Raw genomic sequence first — 24384 nt, 5'->3', positions numbered from 1 at the left:
AAATCTAAACAAAACTGTCGATTTAAAAAAAAAAGTTTTTTTAAGTTATTACATATAAATAATTTTTAATAATTTCATACAAAATTTATTTATATATATACAAAATTAATAAAATTTTATACAAAATTTAAATAATTTTATACAAATTTTTGATAATTTTACACAAAGTTTAAATAATTTTAAATTGGTTTAATAATAAATAATTTTTGCATAATTTGAATAATTTTTATACACAATTTAAAATAAAAAGCCTTTCAATTTGTAGCAATAATATATTTTTTTGAATTGTCAATTTCAAAAGTTAGGAGTTTCATATATTTAATTTCAAAACATGGAATTGAATAGGTATGTTACACTACTATATTTATTGAATGATAAATATTAAAAGTATTTATATTATCCTAAATATAATATTAAAATTAAATATATATACTCACACCTAGTATATATTATTTTTTCCTTATTAAATTTTAATGTTTTAATTAATTTATATATTATAGATAATTTTTAAAAATATTATTTGTAGCATTTTTGATAGTGAGTTGGAAGCAATAAAATCTATTTACATGGATGACCTTATTGTTGATTTTACAAGCAGGTGACATTTATTTACAAGCAGGTGACATTTACTTAAAAGCAAATAACAATATGGGTATTCTATATTTTTTAGATGTAAAATCAAAATTCAGTTATTATCAATTCTAATTATTACATCTATGGGAAATAGATAAAATTGTCTGAAACATTGTTGCTAGTTTAATTTGGGAAGCCACCTCAATGCAAAAATTTTGTTTTCTTTGTTTTAGCTAAGTTGTCTTTTAAACCATTAATTTTTAAAATAGAACATAAATACTAGTAAGCGACCGGGGCCAGGGCCAAGGCTAGGTTTGGTAACACATAGCCATGACCAGGGCCAGGTTTATAATCAGGGCTGCATTAATATTGATAGATCCTATAAAAATATTATTTTTAATTAAAATTTATGATATGAATTTTATTTAAAAACAATATTTTATAGGATCTATCAATTTTAATGCAGCCCCGGCCAGGTTTATGACCGGGGTTGCATTTATATTGATAGATCCTATAAAAGTATTGTTTTTAATTATAACTCATATCATAAATTTTAATTAAAAATAACATTTTTATAGGATCTATCAATATTAATGCAGCACTGATCATAAACTCATCCCCGGTCGCGGCTATTTGTTACCAAACCTGGCCCCGGCCATAGCCCCGGTCGCTTACTAATAAATACCATGGGTGTGTTTATGTTTAAACATATAAAACGGCCTCAGAACCAGTTTTATGGTTCTGAGGCCGGCTGGTAGTCAGGTTTCCCTAACTCGGTGGTAGCTCTCAGAGAGGCTGATTCCATCAACAGCTGAAAAATATCAAAGTATTAACAGTGCCATGTTGCGCATGGATGGTGTCCCTGTTTGTACTTTTGGTGTGCATTGCGGAGGCTACATTTGGAACCTTTTGTTATGGCTTAGGGTTTATTAATAGTAATGAGGTAATTGCTTGGGCTATTAGACAGTGTTCTGATTACTATCTATACTTTGAGTCAAGTTCTTCAATCTAATTTAAAAATGAATAATGTACCAAAAACTATAAAACACAAAAAACCATCATCATCACCAAGTTCTCTAAACCTATCATTCACTAATATTCGTGGTCTTTGAAGTAACTTTTCTTCTGTTGAGTCTTATCTCTTGCAAAGTTCACCAGACCTACTTGCTCTTTGTGAGACTAATTTGAGTTCAGCTGTCTCATCTTAGTGTTGATGGTTATCTTCCTTTAATTCGTAAAGACTCCATTAGTCACATGCTTGGCCTGGGCATTTACATTCCTAAGAATTCACCCATTTGTCGTAAAACTAGGTTTGAATCCACAGACTATTCTTTCATGTGCTTTCGTTTAGCACCACTTCACTCTATTGCCTTTCTCTTTGTTCTATATCGCTCTATTTCATCTCAAGACTGCACTCTTCTTGATGTTATTTCTGATCATATTGACCATACCCTCTCTCTTTATCCATCAGCTAATATAGTTGTTGTCGGTGACTTCAATGCTCACCACTCTGAATGGCTTGGCTCTAGTGTCAGTGATTCTGCAGGCATTAAAGCCCACAACCTTTGCCTTTCTCAATCCCTAACTCAAATAGTCAACTTTCCAACTCGCTTTCCTGACAACCCAAATCATTTACCTTCTCTACTCGACTTATGTCTTGTTTCTGATCCTAGTCAGTGCTCAGATTCTCCACATTCACCCTTAGGTGCTTCTGATCACAGTTTGATCTCTCTAAAACTATTATCTTATTCTTCTTCATCACCTGAATCCCCCTATTATCGAACCTCTTACAACTACAGTAAAGCTGACTGGGATTCTTTCCGTGATTTTCTTCGTGATTGCCCTTGGGTAGAAATCTTTTGTCTTCCTGTCGACAAATGTGCTTCTTACATAACTTTGTGGATTCAGGCTGGCATTGAATCTTTTGTTCCCTCTTGACGATTCCAGGTCAAGTCTCACTCTCCTCCATGGTTTTCCTCACACTGTGCTGCTGCGATTGCCAATCGAAACCGTTACTTCCATATTTATCAGCAACACAATTCTCTAGAAAACAGGCGTCTGTTTATTACTGCTAGAAACAATAGTAAAAAGGTTTTGTCTAATGCCAAACTCGCTATTCTAAGTCATGAATCTTTAATAATATCAATAATAAGGGCAAATCTTTAATTCCACCTCTCTTGTATGGCTCAGACTTTGTCACCTCACCTAAAGACAAAGCTGAATTATTTGCTTTTCTTCAATATTATCTCTTGATTCCACTAGTTGCGTTCTACCTGATATTGCTAGCAAACAGGTTGATCCATTGCTTGACATTCATTTCACTCCAGCTTCTGTATCTAAAGTGATTTCCTGCCTAGACTCTTCTATAGCTTGTGGCCCGGACAACATACCTGTTATTGTCTTGTAGAAGTGTTCTCCAGAGCTGTCGTCTATACTCTCAAAACTATTCAACAAATGGTTTTCAGAGTCTTGTTTTCCAGCCTGCTGGAAAGCGGCATCTGTTATCCCTATCTTCAAAAATTCTGGAGAACGATCTGATTCGGCTAACTACCGTCCCATAAGTCTTCTTCCTATCATAAGCAAGGTTTTTGAATCTTAAATTAACAAACATTTAATTTCTCATCTTAAATCTAATAACTTTCTGACCATCAATATGGATTTCGATCTTCTTGTTCTACAGCTGATTTGCTAATAGTAATAACTGATAGGTTTTATCGTGCATTAGATAAAGGTGGAGAGGTTAAGGCCATTGCTCTTGACATTTCAAAAGCTTTTGATAAAGTTTGGCATGCTGGTCTCCTCCATAAGCTTTCTTCTCATGGTGTATCTGGCAACATCTTTAAGATTATTGATTCCTTCCTTTCCAATCGTAGTATAAAAGTTGTCCTCGATGGACAGCACTCTTTATCTTATTCTGTCACTTCAGGGGTTCCTCAAGGTTCTATCCTTGGCCCTACACTCTTTTTAATATTCATTAATGATCTTACAGATATTCTGACATCTAAGGTGGTATTGTTTGCTGATCATACTACCATTTATTCTTGTCGCGATAAGAAGCCAACAATCTCTGATTGCTTGGAGGGGGCATTTGAGCTTGAAAAGGTTCTCACTTCTGCTACAGCATGGGGCTCACAGTGGCTGGTGAACTTTAATTCAGATAAAACTCAATTTTCTTCAGCCAATCGTTATCGCAATAACTTAGATCTTCATATATTTATGAACGGTGATGTACTCGATGAGTCATCTACTCTTTATCTTCTAGGATTAACTCTTACTTCCGATTTTTCTTGGAAACCATATATCAAATCAGTTGCAAAATTAGCATCTGCTAAGGTTGCATCTCTTTATCGAGCTCGCCACTTTCTTACTTCGAATTCTATTCTCTAGGGTTTTTCATTACTGTTTAACAGTAACAGTAAAACAGCTGTTTTTTGGTCAAAAATGAAAAACAGTAAACAGCTGTTTTTTCATAACTGTTATTACTGTTTTTAACAACTTTTTCGTGTTTAAAAAATATTGCGTATTGGTGATAAGTTAGTGTTTTTCCTTGTGTTTTTCAAAGAGAAGAAAGTAAAATCTTGGGTGTTTTTAACAATAACACATTTAGCAGTACGTATTAAATCATTTTAATTTGATTTAAGAATACAATAACAATGCTTATATATTTCAGCAATGTCGTCAGTATGGGATTTTGCTACAAAACGAAAAAATCAAAAGACAAAATCTCTCGAAGGACAATGCTCGCGATGCAACAAAATCATTGTCTGTTCTGGAAATTCTACAACTACATTGAAAGCACATCTTAAGACACATGGAATTGATTTTGAAAGGTCAGCAGCTGGCACATCCAACGAAGAACCAACAGCAGAGAAAAGGACAAAATCAATTTTTGAATTTTTCAATTGAAAATCCCTCAAAGAAATAGTTACAGATATAGCAACTGATGGTATTTCAATTAGAGCAATAACTAGAAACAATTATATTCGTCAATCTATATCACGAGATGGTTACAAACTTCCAGCTAATGAACGTGATGTCATGAAATTAATTATTGAAGATTTTAACGAGAAGAAAGCAAAAGTTGTTGAAATAATTAAGGAAAAACTTGCTAATGGAGTAATTCCAACCATGTTGGACTCGATTATTAAAACTGAAATGGCAATTCGAGAGACTTTATTTGAGTTCAATGCGACACATTTTGGATTCAATAGATTTTATTGCTCTTCGTAATCTTTATAATGCTATGGAACCGATAAAACTTGCAGTTCAACGTTTAAGTCAGGAAGATGCAACATTAGCAAGTGCTGAAATAATTTTGGAGTTTATGTTTAAAAAATTGTCAATGATCAAACAGCAAAATCAGTGAAGAATTGTACAATAACTTAAAAATCCGTACTGATGAAAGATTGAACAAGGATGTTATGAATTAAAGAGTTTAAAAGATCCTTCAATTACTCCAAAAAAAGCAACATTGATATTTGCCGGTCGTCTTGCTTCTCGATTGTTTGGATTTGATGAAGAAACTGAAATAGATGAGTCGATACAATCCGAATCTGTAAATGTTAGTCTATCACCAAATGACGAATTAAACTTGCTTCTTCATAAAGAACATACAACAACAACAACTGGATCAGATTTCAAATGGTTAAAATCGGAATTCACTCTTTATAAGAACACTGGACAACGTACAGAAAACCTTCAAAAATTATTCAATGCACTTTTAAGTATTAAACCAACATCAACTGACGTTGAGCGTGTTTTTTCAGTTTGCACAAATTTTTGCACAAAAATTAGATCGCGTTTGTCCGACGAGTCACTTAAAGCTCTTGTCTTTTTAAAATTTTATTATAAAAAATGAAGAAAAAATTGTAGTTTGTATTCGAATAGCTGAATAAATAGTTAAAGTTTTTCATTCTTTAATAAAATTTAAAAATTGCGTTTTTTAATAGCTTTATTTATTTAGTCTTCTTCAAGTAAAGCTTCTAAATTTATTTTTGTAAACGACATTGACAAATATAAGGACATTGACGTTTTTTGCTCCTTAAGTTGTGTCATTATTTTAATTTCTTATAAAATTTTAAAAAACAGTAAAAACAGCTGTTAACAGCTGTTTTTTTTGAAATTGGAAAACAGTAACAGCTGTTTTTTCAAAACCACTGTTTTTGAAAAACCCTACTATTCTCTATCTCTATAAATCTCAAATCCGGCCTTGTATGGAATACTGTTGCTATATCTGGGGCGGTTCTTCTAATGATGCCCTTTCTCTTTTAGACAAAGTGCAAAAACGCATTGTAAACATAGTTGGACCTGCTCTTCCAACCTCCAACCATTATCACATCGTCGTAATGTTGCTTCTCTTTCTCTTTTCTACAAATACCATAATGGGCACTGCTCTAAAGAGCTAGCATCTCTTGTGCCATCTACTAAAACTCATTTTCATGTTACTCGTCATTCAATTAAGTGTCATCCTTTTTCTGTGACTGTTCCTAAGTGCTCCAAAAACGCTTATTTGTCTAGTTTTTTCCTCGAACATCAGCTCTTTGGAATTCGCTTCCTTCATCTTGCTTTCCTGATTCATATAATTTGCAATCCTTTAAGCCATCCGTCAATCGTTATCTTGCTCTACAATCTTCATCTTTTTTCTTTCAGTAACTTCCAACTCTAATTAGTGGCTGCTTGCAGCCTTGTTAGAAGCGAAGATGTTAAAAAAAAAAAAAATTCACTATAAGTACTAATAGAATTGAACTAACAACATTATTGCCTTAAAAAGGTATTATTTCATATTCCACCTAAATTTTTTCTTGTCATTAAATCTAATATTTTTAATATCTCAAAACACTTATGTTTGTTTAATTGTTTCTGGGAACATCTGGACTTTCTTATTTGTTTGTATTTTCTTTATTCAATTGTCTTTATATCTTTATTTGCAATTTTTTATGTTATTTGATTTTTGTTGATGATTTTTAGAGTTGTTTTTATTTAATTTTGTGGCCTGCAGCTTTTTTGTGTAGAAAAAAAAAAGGCTTGGTATTAAATTAAGTTTATAAGTTTTTAATTTTTAAACTTGTTTGTTGACCAAATATAAAATTCTGTGTAGTTTATTTATAACTGTTAAATATTATATATAACTATATAATTTATAAGTTATATATAACTATACAACCTATATATAACTACGTAATATTGTACAAATTGGCTTACACTCAAATTTAATAATAATTGCTTATTATCATTCAGATTAAATTGTGTAAAGTTAAGTTATGTTAAATTATACTTTTATAAACATAATAGTTTATAATTATTTAAAAAACATAATTATTTATAATTATTATTAATAATTATTTATAATTATAGAGTTTATATATTGGAGTTAAAAAGAATAAAGGTGGGAGGGGAAGTTATTTAGTTGTGAATCTTTGGTATCATGGAGATGGATTTGTCTTTTGGAAAAATATTTTGTCTTATTTAGTTTTGTTTTTTGAGGTTTAATATAAGGTAACTCTTTTATTAAACTTTCTACAATAAGGAAAGCCTCAGATACATTTATATATTGAACAGTTCTTTAAAAAATATGAGTGAAAAAGCTGTTGGAGTATGGAGTATTCTGTACCAAGGTAATTTGAAGACTTTTTGTATATATCTAAAAAAAAAATGTATTTTTTTAACATTTGTTTTTAAACAACTTTTCTGGCAATTCATTTAAACTTTAACAAAAAGGTTAAATTTTGATTTACATTAAATTAATGCTTAAGTATAAAAATGTCATAACAAAAAAATTTTGATTTGCATAAAAGTCTTACAAAGATATAAAAACACAATGGAAAAATTTAACCAAAAATGATTTAATGTCATAACTGCCATAAAAATAGTTAACTAATGTTTTTTCTAATATAAAGTTTATTTCGGCTACTGTTTCTTTTATATATTTTTTAGTATGTATAACTAAACATATATTTAGTATTTACATTACATATTATGATCTTTTAAATAATGAATATTTGTATATAAATTTTGAAAAAATTGAATGTTGATTTAATATTTAGCACTGCCAAGTTAAAAATCATAATTCATCCATATACAGCAGAAAATTTATCAGAAAAATATGTATACCTTACTCTAGAGTTTTTAATTTCAAGTGAGGTTAGTAAAATATATGTTTGTCATGCCATATTCAACTTTTTATTTTATAAAAATTACAATTATTGAAAATTTCTTTTCCATTAAGTATCCAAACCAAGTGCCTTCTATATCTATTCCTAACTCACGTGGTTTATCTGATGAATGCTGCGAAAGGTAAAAATTTATTTTCTAATTTGACAATAGTTTTTTTTAATCACACTTTAGTTTAAATTTTATTATGAAATATATTGAAAATATTCTTATAAATATTTTCTTAAAATTTAATGTGAATAAACTGATTGATTTGTAAATTGATTGTAGATTGAATAAATATACTATGCAGTAATAATATAATTGTTGTGAATTGTATTATTTAGTAATTACAGTATTTCATACTACTTCTTTTAGTATTCGGGAAAACCTTAAAGATTTGTCATATAAACATAAAGGGGAGGAGATGTTATTCAAATTGATTGAAGTAGGTTCATCTTTTATTATATTTGTAGATGTTTATGAAATAAAAAAGTATATAAATATTTGTTTACATCAAAAAATAAAACTTTTTAAAATGAGAAAAAAAGTTTTTATGTTTTAAATGTATTTCAAGTATTCAAACTTTAGAGTGTTCAGATGTTTAATTTCGCTATAAATTGTTTAAGGAACAGTTTATAGCAGAAGCTCAATTGAAAATTAACTAAAAGTTTTTGTTATATATTAGAGATCGTCATTTACAAAAACATCATGTTTGTATTAATAATTGAATGTGCTATGCTTTAAATCTGCTGCACTGCGTTATCTACTAGTTTCGATAGAAAATATAATTTTAATACATCTTTAATGATCATCTAGATGAGTCAATAATTGCTATTGACTCTAAAAAAAAGGAATCTAGAAGTATAGCCGGACTTTTTATCAACATTAATTTTCATTTTAAAAGTATTTATTGCCGTATAAGTATAAGATTCTTAACGGCACAATACATATCGACATATAGACCCACATTACCCTACCTGACTGTGTTGTGAGTTTCAAAAAAGTATGCACTTTTTCTAAAACTAATTAAACCTAATTATCTAATAGTTTTTCTTCAAAATCAAACATTTTTTTGTATGTCCAAACTGATTTTGAATACCTTTTTTCAAAGATTTTTAATAAAAATCTTTGTTTAAATGTATGTTCCATATTGAATCAGAAATTCACTTAAAAATTTGCTCAGTAAGCTGATAATTAAAGTTCAAAGAGCTCTTTTAACCACCTATAACATACGGAAGAAAAAAAAGCTTTTACATAAAGCCTTTCTTCTGAAAATCTAATAAATGTTAATTAGACCCACTTTACCCCATAGACCAACATTACCCCACCCTACTTTTTTTATTATAAATTAATAATTTTTTAAACAATGCACTTAACATGCAACAAGTTTTCAAATAGTGTTAATGTATTGATGTGTTTCTTATGAAACTGCTTTTGAAAATAAAATGTTAATCATAGAATATAATTGTTTTTTAGTATGCTAAAGATTGCTTAAGTGATAATAACCATCCAAGTTGTGTATGTTCTATATGTTTGGAAAACTTTCAGGTTGAATAAATATTTGTTTGCTGTATATTATGAGGCTATATATATATATATATATATATATATATATATATATATATATATATATATATATATATATATATATATATATATATATATATATATATATATATATATTTATATATATATGTATATATATATATATATATATATATATGTATATATATGTATATATATATATATATATATATATATATATATATATATATATATATATATATATATATATATATATATATAACCATAAAATAAGAATACGTAAAAAAGGTTATAATTAACCTTTTTTAAGTATTCTTATGTTAAATTTTTATATAAATATTAATGCTACTAGCTTAAATAAATATATTTTTTTTAAAAAGTAAAACACTTATTTAAACACTGTTACTATTTTTAAGCATTTATTTATAAAAACTCATAATACAAAATATTTTTTAGTATATCATTGAGGCGCCTTTTGCATCAATTGCTGCTTGTATCCTTCTTGGCATACTTTAGATGCAATTCTTTACATTTGCTTTTAATTCCTGATTTCTTTACATTTGCTTTTAATTCCTTATGCCTGGAATTATTTTGTGAATCTATGAGAATTTTTTTGTTGGTTTTAGTATCATGCCCAATTATCCGCTTTAAAAGTTCTCAGGCCTTCTCTATTAGGTTTAAGTTGGGAGAATTGCCAGGCTATGGTAAAACAGTAACATTTTTTGACTCTAAATATCTTGTCACTGATTTAGCTTTATGGCATTGGGCAGAATCATGCATAAAGATGCATTTGTATGGATCAGAAAACCAATCATGTAACTGAGGAAATAATTTGGTAGCTAATACTTTTTTATATTTATCTTGGTTTTTCATCCTTTTCAACTATATAAAGAAGGCTACTGCCTTTACCACTTACAACTGATCACACCATCACCTTTGGAGGGTGTTATTTATGGGTTATATTTATCTTCTTTCCTTTGTTTAACAAAATATTAATTATCCATTAATATTTCAAATTGGGACTCATCTGTGAAACACATCTGAAAACAAATAAAAATAATAATGTAAAAACTCATATAAATGTTTTAATCAGTGATGCTGTTGTAATAAACAGTTAAATAAGTATTTGCTTACATTTTCCCAATCTTCAGCAGAGATATGTTGGTGTTGTTTAGCCTAAGTGAAGCATTTTAATTTTATTGCTGACGTAAGTTTAGGTTTCCTCGAAGGTCTTTAGCATTTAAACCCCAGTTCTGCTATTCAACGCCTTGTAGTTTTGTTAGAAATCTTGATACTGGTTTCTTGTATGGTTTTAGTAACTGTTTTTGTACTTTTTCTTTGGTTTTTAACATAAAAGTAATGAATTGCCCATTCATCTCTCAGGGTGTTGATGCGTGGCCTCCCACATTTTCCAATTCTGGCACTTTGTACAGGTATTTTTTTTTATCAAGTTTACCTTCAATTCTGCTTACTGTCATCACAGAAATGTTAACTAAATTTGCAATTTCTCTTTGGGAGTGATTTGAATGTTTTAATGAAGAATATATTACTGAAATTTTTTTTGTTTGATATATCTTTAGCTTTTCCCATTTTTAGGCACCAAAGTTCAAATATTTTTAGTTAAAATTACTAATTGATGTATTAAAATGAGTCAGGGTCACAAAAACACTAAACAGTTGACAAAAGTTTCATTTATTACACATGCATTGTCGCGCAAATAGTAATTTTGTAAAGAATATGCAAAAAGATGTATTTCGCAGGTAGATGTATTTTGCATATTCTGGCTTTTCAATGCTAAAAATTGCCACAATTATTTACGAATGTTACAACTTCATTAAAAAAATATAAATAGCTATTATTGATATTAAAATCTTTAAGAATGTAAGAGTAGAAGCTAATTTATTCATTTAAAATCTATATTTAATTGTAGTTTTTGTGAAAAAACAAACTGTAACTAATAATTTGGCTTGCCCACTGTATATATATGTGTATATATATATATATATATATATATATATATATATATATATATATATATATATATATATGTATATATAGAAACAATTTTAAAATCTATTCTGCAAAATAGAGTGCTCAATGTTCTTAAAAGAACAGAGCGATTATAAATTAGCCCATTTTTTCTTAAAACCAAATACAAACACGGGTGATGTGTTTGTATTTGGTTTTAAGAAATTTTGCGCTTCTAAATTAATTGCGATTTGGAAAACGCAATTAATTTAGAAGCGCAAAGTATTGCTAAAAAAATAAACCTTGATAACAGAATTGAATCAACTGCCCCTGTCCAAACCTTCTTAACACCAAAAGACCATAAACCAAATTTTCAAAACAAACTTCGTTGTAGGTTATTGGTTCCCTCAAAAAGTGAGATAGGACATGTAAGCAAAATTAAATTGGACAAAATTAATAATATTCTTAGAAATAAATTAAATTTGCAATAATAGAAAAATACCACTGATGTTATAAATTGGTTCTCCTTAATCGAAAATAAAAACGACTGTACATTTATTCAATTTGATATTAGTGATTTTTACCCTTTAATAACTGCAGATATTTTAGATAAAACAATTGAATTTGCAAAAAGCCACACAGTTATTCCTGAAGAAACAATCCGTATAATAAAACATTGTAGAAAAACCTTTACTTTATTTTAATAAGGAAACTTGGAAAAAGAAAAACATACATGACTGCTTTGATGTAACAATGGGCAGTTATGAAGGAGCAGAGATTTGTCAATTTGTTGGACTATACATTTTAGATTTCTTAAGTAAAATAATCAATATAAATGATTTAGGCCTTTATCGCGACAATGGTTTAATAGTAATGTGTAAAAAATCTGGTCCACAGCTCGATAAAACTAGAAAAGATATTATAAATTTTTTTTTTAATATTGGCTTTAATCAAAATAAACATAAATTTAAAAATTGTGAACTTACTTGATGTCATATTTAACCTCTTTGAAAATTCATATAAGCCTTTCAAAAAACCAAACGTTGAATTATTGTATAATAATGTTAATTCAAATCATCCACCCCAAATTCTAAAACAAATCCCAATTTCAATCAATAACAGGCTAAACCAAAACTCCTCTAATGAAAATGGATTCAATTCCTCTGAACAAATATTTGAAGATGCCCTTAAAAAAAGAAGTTTTGAAAATTTTGAACTAAAATTCTGAAAATTTTGAAAAAAAGAATACAAAAAAGCGAAATAGAACTAGAAATAAAATTTGGTTCAACCCCCCATATAGCAAAAATGTTTCCACTAACATAGGAAAAGTGTTTTTAAAATTGGTTGATCAGCATTTCCTGAAAAAAAAGAGACCATACTGTCAAAATATATATGGGAATTAAAAGATAAAAATATTGATGATTTTATACTGAATTATCCTTAAAAAAGCACCTGCATATAACAATATTTCCAAAAAATATATACTATGCCTACAAGAAAAGTTTGAAATAATTACACATGCAAACCAAGAATCTTTATTAAACAAAAAATCGGAATTAATTTCTAAATGCAGGTATGAAAAAAAGTTTCTCCTAAAATTCTATAAAAATAAATGAGCTCAAATAATAGTTAAATAATAGTTACATTAAGTTCCCCTTTTAAAAAATATTTTTCTAAAAAAGCATAATTAATCATTTCTAAAGAATTCTTTTTATAATAGTGTCAGCATTACCACAAATGTGTGAAAATTTACAGTAGTTAAGACATTTGCGACTTCCTGTAATTTATTTTTTGGTATAAATTGAAGTTTCATTAATTTGATCATTCATTTCTGATGAGTCATTATTGATGAAATACAGTGTTAAATGAAAAAAATTTTCATTAATTGATTTCTTACTAATTTATATGTATATATATATGTATATATATAGATATATATATATATATATATATATATATATATATATATATATATATATATATTTATATATATATATATATATATATATATATATATATATATATATATATATATATATATATTATATATATATTGTGCTGATTCTTATAGTTATTATTATCCTTGTTGAGTTTAATTATGTGTATACTAAAACTAACCTGTTTGTATATTTTAGTTTACATATTATTATATGAAGAATAAAGCCTTCTATGCCTACTACATATATATATATATATATATATATATATATATATATATATATATATATATATATATATATATATACATATATATATATAATATGTATTTATACATATATATATACATATATATGTATATATAATATATAAATATATATATATATATATATATATATATATATACATATATATATATATATATATATATATATATATATAGTATATATATATATATATATATATATATATACATATATATATATATATACATATATATATACATATATATATATATATATATATATATATATATATATATATATATATATATATATATATATATATATATGTATACATATATATGTATATATATATATATATATACTAATTTATATATGTATATATATAAATATAAATTAGTATAAATATATATATGTATATATATATTTATACTAATTTATATTTATATATATATATATATATATATATATATATATATATATATATATATATATATATATATGTATATATATATATATATATAAATTAGTAGAAAATCACTTTACGAAAGTTTTTATATATTTATATATATATATTTATATATGTATGTATATATATATAATATATAAATATATATATATATATATATATACACAATATATAAATATATATATATATATATATATTATATATATATATATATATATATATATATATATATATATATATATAAGCATTGTCTACTATACATAGTACACATAATCTCGTTTTTGGTAAACATTGGATTTTTCTGGTTTTGCATGGGAGCTGTTCTTATATAGACATATATAAGAATATGTCTATATATATATATGTCTATATATATATATAGACATATATATATATATATATATATATATATATATATATATATATATATATATATATATGTCTATATTATTATATATATATATATATAAATATATATATATAGACATATATATATATATATATATATATATATATATATATATATATATATATATATATATATATATATATATATATATATATATATATATATATATATATATATAAGAAGAGCTCCCTTGCAAAACCAGGCAAATCCAATGTTTACCAAAAACGAAACTATGTGTACTGTGTATAGTAGACAATGCTTGTCATTGTCTTATAAATGATTTTCAAGCTAAAGCAGGCTCTATCTTACTGTAATTACATAAATAAGTTACTAATATTGTGCAAAAGCAGACAATTCCAGTTTAGGATTTGGTGCAAAGTCAGACAAATCCAACAAACAAATAACTTTATCAAAACAAACCAGGTGATCTTTACAACATCCAAAACTTAAAGTTAAAAAAAATAAATGATAATGGTTACTAGCTGCATTTTGCATTGAATAAATTGTTAGCTGTATTTTAATTTTTAAATTGTTACAAATTAGTTATCAATAGTTTAGACCTGTTATAATGCAAGTTAATTACGAAGATGTAGATGAATTAGAGTTTGTTTGAGAACTAGTTAATTACTAAGATGTAGATGAATTAGAGTTTGGGATCAGTTGCAAAAGAATGTGATGTATATAATGGACTCTACATGTCAGTAGGTCCACGGCATCCACTTCTACCACACTTATCTGCCTTGAGCACCTCTTTTCAAATTCTCTCACTGATGGCTTCATAAAGTCTTTGAAAATAGTTTTAATAGCAGTTTCGAAGTTGCCTGTTTAAGAAAGTTATCACGACTGATCAAGTACTGATTAAGCATGTGCACATTACAAAGGCAAGTTGAATACGTTATGCTTCTACAAGAAAATTCAGTTATTCACTTGCTTGCGGTTAATTCATTGCAGAAAGTCAACTGGCAAGAAGAGAAAAGTGTGTAGTGCAACTTTCTTTTATGCAATTCCGCCTATCAAAAAGAACCAGTTGGTGGGAGTACCTAAACGTTCACATGGTAGTGGTGGCCTGCCAAAGGAGGCTCAAGGTGGCGACAGAATATCTTACAAATCTGTTGCAAAAAAGGATAGTGTGAAAACATTTATTAGCAGTTTGAGAGGCAGAGAAAGTCATTACAGTGAAGGCAAAAATGTATGCATATATCTGCTGCCTGAATTAAAAAGTTGTAAAACTTATGTAAGATGTATAATAACTGTATTGAATAACACAGTCTCATATCAGATGTTTTAAGAAATATTTATTTCTGAGTTTAATATTGGTTTTAGTGGTCCGCAAGTAGATGCATGAACCACTTGGAAAAAATTGAAAAACTTAGTTATGCACGAGTCAAAAGTCTAGGTTGTAGCTGAACTGCAAAAGAAATTTTACTTAATGAAATTTTACGTCTTTGTTAATTTATGGGTATGGCATGATTTCAAATCAGCTGCAGCAGCAACATACAGCTGCAGCAGCAACATACAAACTGCATGTTGGACTGCAAAAACTATAGAGAATGGTCCTTCATTTGTATGAGTCAAAAGGAAAGTGCATTATTAAAGTGAAATGAAGAGAAAGATTATAATACAAGTAAGAACAATTTTCAGTCACTATTAAAAGCAAAAGCATTTTATTAAAAGATGAACCCAAAACAAGTGACAGGTTCCTGACTTTTGTCTACTGCAAAACTTGCAGACATTAAAAACCTCCTTAAAGTATGTTTGACAAAATTTTAATATAGTGATGCGGCCTTATTTTAACAGCAATAAGCAGTTATTATAGTCAAAAATACACTGCAGTAAAATAAAGTTCTAAGGAAATATTATGTTCTGTGAACCATGACCCTTGTCAATGTATGCTATGTTAGTGACATTAGAATGTTGCCAACAGAAATCAAGGATTTAAAAATATCAAGATATGTTAAAATTTTTAAATATGGATTTATCTGGTTTTGAATGGGAGCTCTTCATATATATATATATATATATATATATATATATATATATATATATATATATATATATATATATATATATATATATATATATATATATATATATATATATATATATATATATAATATATATATATATATATGTGTGTGTGTGTGTGTGTGTGTATCGTCGGGGATAGAGCAAAACCGCGTAACTAGCATTGGATAATACCGCGTATCTACAGAACATTTTTTTTACTGAAAAAGGATAGAATTTAAAATTTTTTTTATTTCAACAGGTTTTTTTATTTAAACAGTATTTAACCAGTAGACTGCCACAAGTGTGTAAAAACTTTGTATTGTTTACATTTCACAGACACTGCTACATTACACTTTGTACATATATATATAAACATTTTAACTAGTTACAAAGTGCAATAAAATCATGGCATGTTATTTTTCAAGCTTTTTATTGTTTAGTTAATTTTGCAATAATTTATTCAATGTATAACAGACATTCAGGTAGAACGCAAACATACATTTATAGTAACTTACATATAAGCTAACACAGTAACTAAGACACCTCCAACTATATAACAGACAAAAATAGATACCACTACAGACATGACAAATATTAGATAGTATTCATAACACTTCACTTCTTCTAGCATTTGCATTAGCCAATTCTACATGGCAGCAGAATATGATACAGCTACTGCCTTTCATGATACCAGTAGCAGGATGGTCATGATGATCCTAGGCCTGACCTTACCTGAAAAACTGACAATTACCAACCTGTTTTGTTCCTTTGATAAAATGAATTTTAGTAGGTATGTGTACTATTGAGTTGCAGGTTTCAACTAAATCAAAGGCCAGGTGTTTTATAAAGCCTCGTAACTAGAATTTCCCAGCAGATTCAGAAATAACCCATTCATTAGGAGTTAGTGTTTTGCTTTTAAGCTGTTCAAGCAGAGATTTCCATATCGCAAAGTTAAATTTATCTTTTTTTGTTAACCCATAATGCATCTGATTGTTTTAGATAACTAGTTTATTGTTAGTTTTTCATCATTTGTAAATACTTTCTTTTTTTCCCTGTTATTGTAGATAATTAGGCTGTTCTTCATTTAATCCTAATATAAGAGAAGCTTTGTAGTGTCTACTCAAAGTTTAGTTGCTCAAGCCATACAGCCTTCATGCAGCCTCATTGACCAAAAGTATTTCCATAAGTACATTGTTTACAGGACTTTTTAAAGGTCAAGGGCCTATCTTCTCCCAAGTCTTGCTTTCTTTAAATTCTTATATTAGATATCCATTCACAAGTAAAAATTGTTATTTAAAATGTATTTTCAAATATTATTAGTTAATAACTAGTTAGAGCAATTAAAGTTATTATCCATATATGATCATTAAATGTTCAGCTATTAGTTTCCCAGTTAGAGCAAAAACTATTATTTAATAACTAGTTAGAAGGTACATATATATATATATATATATATATATATATATATATATATATAGATATATATATATATATATATGTATATATATATATATATATATATATATATATATATATATATATATATATATATATATATATATATATATATATATATATATTTACTAGCTGGAGTTACCCGGCGTTGCCCGGGCCAATATTTTAGCTGGCTTACCTGATATCTGTACACAAAAATGGGCCCGAAAAATGGTCTCCCTTACCCCGGGGGTCAGGGTACAGGGTCAAAACCCAGCTAAGGACCTTCTCCCCCTAGAGGACTACCCCCATGCCAAATTTCATCGAGATCGGTGGATTTCTATAAAGAACAAACAAACAAACACACACACAAACACACATTGCCCTTTATATATGTTAAGAAGATTAAGATAAGATAAGAAGATAAGATAGCTGGAGTTACCCGGCGTTGCCCGGGCCAATATTTAAACTGGCTTACCTGATATCTGTACACAAAGATGGGCCCAAAAAATGGTCCCCCCTGACCCCGGGGTCAGGGGGCCCATTTTTGGGCCCCCTTGACCCCGGGGATCGGGGTACGGGGTCAAAACCCAGCTAAGAACCTTCTCCCCCTCGAGGACTACCCCCATGCCAAATTTCATCGAGATCGGTCCGGCGCTTTGGATTTCTATAGAGAACAAACAAACAAACACACACAGATTGCCCTTTATATATATTAAGATAAGATATATATATATATATATATATATATATATATATATATATATATTCAGGATCATCACAAAAAGGCTGCAAGCAACCACTATTAGAGTTGAAAGTTACTGAAAGAGAAAAGATGAAGGTTATAGAGCAAGGTAATGATTGATAGATGACTTAAAAGATTGCAAATTGTATGAATCAAGAAAACAAGGTAAAGGAAGTGAATTCCAAAGAACTGATGTTCAAGGAAAAACAACCAGGCAAATAAGAATTTTGGAGCACTTAGGAACAGCCACAGTAAAAGGATGAGACTTGATTGAATGACAAGTAACAAGAGAATGAATTTTAGTAGATGGCAAAAGAGATTCTATATATATATATATATATATATATATACATATATATACATATATATATATATATATATATATATATATATATAATTATATATATATATATATATATATATATATATATATATATATATATATATATATATATATATATAAAGTTTTGGATATTTTTTGTTTATTTATTAAATTGTTTTAGTAGTTTTTATTTATATTTTTCCTTTTGGTTGATAACTATGTAACCACCCATGCGATTATTGCAATACATGATTGTTTTGCATTTTTAAGTAGTATTATATTTAGTTTAGTTTTTTTAGCATTTGGTTCTTTTGAGATTAAAAAGATGACATTTTTCATAATTACTTTTTATTCTATGTAAATTAGGGAGTGCCTATAATTTTTTATGTTGTCTATTAAATAATATATAGGTTCTATTTGTTATTTGTTAACCTAAAATTTAGTTTCAACAATTACTTTAATTTCATTTTGGTTCTTTTAAATTTATAGCAAGACTTTGTTCGCCTGGATTGTTATCACTTTCTTCATAAATTTTGTTTTAATAAATACCTGGAAATAAATAAAGAAAAGGTATGTAGTTTACTTGTTCTCATGTCATAAAATAGTTTTTGCATTAATTTTTTTTTTCTTTTAAAGTATTTTATTGTGAAGCACATATTTTATGATGTATTTATAAGAATTTCTTGTACCTTTTCATCTTTATAAATCTTTATGAAAATTTTTTGTATGCTTGTTTGTAAGATAATTGTTTTATCATAATAAACTACTATGCTAATTATCATAATAAACTTCAATAATAACTTCTTCTATACTAGTCATCACTATAAACTTCTATGCTAATTATCATAATAAACTTCAATAATAACTTCTTCTATGCTAGTCATCACTATAAACTTCTACGCTAATTATCATAATAAACTTCAATAATAACTTCTTCTATGCTAGTCATCACTATAAACTTCTACGCTAATTATCATAATAAACTTCAATAATAACTTCTTCTATGCTAGTCATCACTATAAACTTCTACGCTAATTATCATAATAAACTTCAATAATAACTTCTTCTATGCTAGTCATCACTATAAACTTCTATGCTAATCATCATTATAAACTTCAATAATAACTTCTTCTATGCTAGTCATCACTATAAACTTCTATGCTAATCATCATTATAAACTTCAATAATAACTTCTTCTATGCTAGTCATCACTATAAACTTTTATGCTAATCATCATTATAAACTTCTTCTATGCTAATCATCATTATAAACTTCAATAATAACTTCTTCTGTGCTAATCATCATGATAAAGTTCCACTATGATGCAATGTTTCCACTATGATGCAATATTTCTACTATGATGCAATATTTCCACTATGATGCAGTAATGCAGCTTTAACATAAACCTCATTTGTCAATAAAATTTTATTTATACTTAAAAGTTTAATGTTGAAAAATTTTTAGACATTTAAAAAAAAATTATTTGAAAAAAAAACAACAAAAAACTTATTAAATCTTAAAACATGCAATTAAGGTTCAAAAGTTTTTTATTTTTTTATCTCTATCATTTTTATATCTCTGTTCTGCATTTTTTATTATTTCTGTTCTGCATTTTTATTTGTCTGTTGTGTGTTTTAAACTCTAATTATGATTTTTATAAATCTTACTTATGTATAATAAACAATAAATATATACTATACATGTACATAGTATATATTTACTTTTAATTTAATACGTTTTATAAAATTTTATCATTTAATTAACCGTGACTAGTAGAACCAAGTAACAATTTTAAATCTGAAATTTAATATAATATTTAAAAAATTTGTTTTTATATTTAGATATGCCCTGTATGTCGCACTCCATTTCACTTGGATCTTTTTTCAGATGTAACACATTCTAAAGATGAAGATGCTCCATTAGTAAGTTAATACTTTTGGTTGAATTTAAGTTAGTTAAGATTTTATTTATATAGATTTATTTAATTACATTAATCTGGATGCAGTTAACGACTTTTTTCTTAAAGTAACTTGATTTAATTCACAAAGAATTCCATTACTATTTTCTCCAAAAGAATTATAAAAAGATGCAACAGTGTTTAAACCATACTCTTCATAGCACTAAAAGGCATATTTTTATTTTAAATATTTAGGCATCTTTTTGAAGTTAAAATGCCTAACATTTGTTATTATTTGGTGTTATAATGAATAAAAAATAAAGCTTTGGTATAAACTTATCTGGATATAAATACATAAAAAGAGTATGATGCCCTGCAATTGCTTCTTCTAAAGAGATGAAGTAAGCCTCAGTGTAACCGGAGTAAGACACATTTGAAAAATACACAGCAGCTTAATAAGACATGAGAAATGACAATCAATAGTGATACTTAAATAGAAAGAACTTGAGCACTGCCAAATTTCCCTTGAATAACCAAATCTTCTATTACAGGTGGTTTTTCACTGTTACTTTAAACTGAGAATGTTTATTATAAACTAACATTTCTAACCTGGTCGAATTACAAACTCTACGGCACCTCACAACTTTCTTGCTAAAACCCTCTTTAAAACCAGCAGTTGCATCGCAAGTTAATGAATCACAAATAAAGTGTTTTAACTTTACAATGAATTTTTTACCGTTAGCTTTGTTAAAGTTGAAGAATCAATCAATGATAGTTCATTTAGAGATTGTACCAAGTCAAGAAGAAGAGATTTCATAAAGCTTTTTACCTTAACAGGTTTAGAACCAGTTATTAAAGCTAAAGGGAATATTGAGAAAGATTTACTTAGCATTGCGTGGTGTTTAACAACTGAAAATATAAAACCCACAATTTGTGTTTTCCTCTAGATTTGTCTATTGGATTAGTTACACCTAAATTACATCTGAATACAATGAGATAGATATTTCTGAAAAATACTCTAGAAACTTATCATATTTATTTGATGTAAAAATAAACTGAAGTATTTCTTTAAATGGAATAAAACATTCATGTAAACTATTTTTGGATACTAACTGAAATTGTGGCATTTTAAAAGCAGTTTGAAAATATTTTGTTCTAGAATATTCCGTTGATAGTTGTTTACAAATTGTAGAAATCTCTTCGTTTTGTGATTTATTAATTAAAATATTTTGCAAGTTTGAAAAGATAATGTTGACCACATTTTCAGAGCATCGATATTTTCCTCGCAAATAAAGAGCTAATGCAGCAAGTTGATCTTTTCTATTCTCATTCAAAAATTAAAAATTGTGAGGTTTTTCAATATTAAAATCAATATTAGTATTAATTACTTCAATTTCAGTATCAAAAGGAGCAAAGCAGTTTTTATTGTGAAGTTTCAAACCTTTAACACTTTACATTTTGAAAAACAGTTTTCACATACAAATGAACCTTCTTGACCATGTAATTTAAGATGCGATATCATTACATACTGTTTACTTGTTTGAAAACTACAATTAGAACAAAATAAAATTATTTTGCAGATGCAGGTGGTTCAGCAGCTTGTGCAGCAGTTGATAATAAACTTGAAATCTTATTCATAATTGGAGTCTTGGTAAAATGTAGATTCAGTTGGAAGTTGAGGAATAGTAGATTTTTGGTTGTGAAAATCTAATACAACAGGATCAGAGTGACTATCTACAGCAGAAAAAACAGCTTTAACAGGAGAAAATCTCTTTAAACTTTGGACAAAAGAGCTGAGGTCATTATTTTTTGCTAACAATACAACTTCCACTTCCAGATTTTGTTCATTTAAAATGGCAACAAATGTTTCATAATCGACTTCACATCCATTTCACATGATGCCACTTATATCACTGTCACCAAATTTTTTAGAAGCTAAAAATATTATGATTTTAAATTAAATAGCTTAACCTTGTTTTTGGCATATATTAAGTCTAAATTAATTATAAATATTAAGAAGACAAAAATGAACTGTGAAGAACTTGAAGATTGATTTAAAAAAATGAAGATTGAATAAAGAAAGAATGTGCATTAAAAAATAAGCTTACCATTAGTTAAAAAGTCTGCAATAATGCTATTACTAGCAAGAACAATTTTTCTTTCACCAAAATACTTGACAAACAACAGCCTTTATCATTTTGAACTATTAACTATTGTAGAAATCAGTTATGCAGTTATTGTTATTTAGTTATTGTTAACTTAAATTATATAAATAGTATATTTAACATTATTTAGTACTTGCAATATAAATTAAATTAATTTTAAGAATAGTAATTTATGAATTTTAAGTAATAAATAGTAAGTATTAAATAAATAGTAGAACATTATTAAGCAACATACAAATAAAGTGAACTCCCAATATCTTGAACCTACAAGGGACCAAGAAAATAGTTTGAGTTAGCAAATGTTAGAGTTATATATATATAACTCTAACATTTGCTAACGGGATATTCTATAAAACAAACTTTTGCCAATAAATAAAAACAATTTCAGTTTTCAAAAGTTTTAATCTCTAAGTTAAAAACAATACATTATCAATGCCGAATTGGAGCAAATGTTCGAGCTAGCAAGGGTTCAAGTTATTGAGTGATTTTTATGAGAAAGCATTAGTGAGTGTTCAAAGGGAACTTCAAAGTACTTCGAGTTACTGGAAGTTCAAGTTATATGAACAGTTATAATGAAGTTATATATTACAGGCCTTGTTACGAGATTTCGCTGCATAGCGAAAACGCGTAACGCATTTTTAAGTAACTCAACTCAGCAAATATATTTTGCATCGTTAGAAGTTATATTGCGTCACTAGCGTCTTTACAAGTACCGCATTGTAATTAAAGTTATTTTATTAACGCGTTAAAAGTCATACAAAAAGTTTTTTTTTTCTCACTATAACAAAAGTTACAAATAAAATCAAAGTTCTTATTAAAAAAATCATTTTTATTATTTTTTTCAAATATAAACTAAATTTTATTTTGAAAAAAGTATTTTTTTCATGAAACGTAAAATATTTGTTTATTTTCTTATGATTTTACATTTGGTTTTTGGTTATCTTATCAATTGTTAATAAATTTTTTCTTATTTAATTTGTGAACTCTTTTTAATAATGTTTTTAAAAAATAGAGTTTTTTTTTGTTATTTATCAGTTACCGATAACATATTGTGATCATAATTTATTTTCATAAATTAAATGAACGTCATTAAAACTTTACGTTATTGAATTAACAATAAACAAAATATGTTATTAATAAAATTTTTACATCAAAATAAATCGTGTATTTTTTTAACTATTATGACTAAAAATAATTTTTATATTTAAAAGGAATTTATATATTTAATCCCTTAAGATAAAACTTAAACACTTTATTTTTTTTAACTAATTTTTAATAAAAAAAAAAAAAAAATGAAACAAACTGTTTCTTTAACAAAAAAATCTATTAGTTTACAATTGCGGTTAAATGCTTTTACTTGCGACTTTATTTCTTCTGAATAAACGTCACGTTAACGATAATCAAAAGATAATTTAAATATTCTAAAAGATATAAGTTTTTGCGTAGCGCAAAACTGCTGAGTGTGTGGGCAAATCGCCTTTTCGCAAGCAAAATGCAAGCTGCGTAACGCTTCTTAAC

General features: G+C 27.0%; 1 protein-coding gene across 2 annotated transcripts in view; it reads left to right on the top strand.

Annotated features, from left to right (window-relative positions):
- The first annotated feature begins 262 nt into the window (after nt 1-262).
- LOC100215936 (E3 ubiquitin-protein ligase RNF25) overlaps nt 263-24384 on the top strand; it is a 31670-nt gene continuing 7548 nt past the window's right edge. The window contains exons 1-8 of one of the 2 annotated variants that reach the window (XM_065807474.1): nt 263-345; nt 527-598; nt 7617-7713; nt 7799-7866; nt 8101-8170; nt 9202-9273; nt 19294-19374; nt 20646-20726. In XM_065807474.1, the coding sequence (XP_065663546.1) occupies nt 332-345; nt 527-598; nt 7617-7713; nt 7799-7866; nt 8101-8170; nt 9202-9273; nt 19294-19374; nt 20646-20726 (555 nt within the window). In that variant the 5' untranslated portion in view covers nt 263-331. Of the gene's footprint in view, nt 346-526; nt 599-7042; nt 7188-7616; nt 7714-7798; nt 7867-8100; nt 8171-9201; nt 9274-19293; nt 19375-20645; nt 20727-24384 lie in introns of those variants that run through there. The other variant, XM_065807475.1, reaches the window with a different exon arrangement.

This window comes from Hydra vulgaris, chromosome 10 (assembly GCF_038396675.1).
Source record: "Hydra vulgaris chromosome 10, alternate assembly HydraT2T_AEP".
NCBI lineage: Eukaryota > Metazoa > Cnidaria > Hydrozoa > Anthoathecata > Hydridae > Hydra > Hydra vulgaris.
Note: the sequence above shows the minus strand (reverse complement) of the source record. Positions and strands in the feature narration are given on the sequence as shown.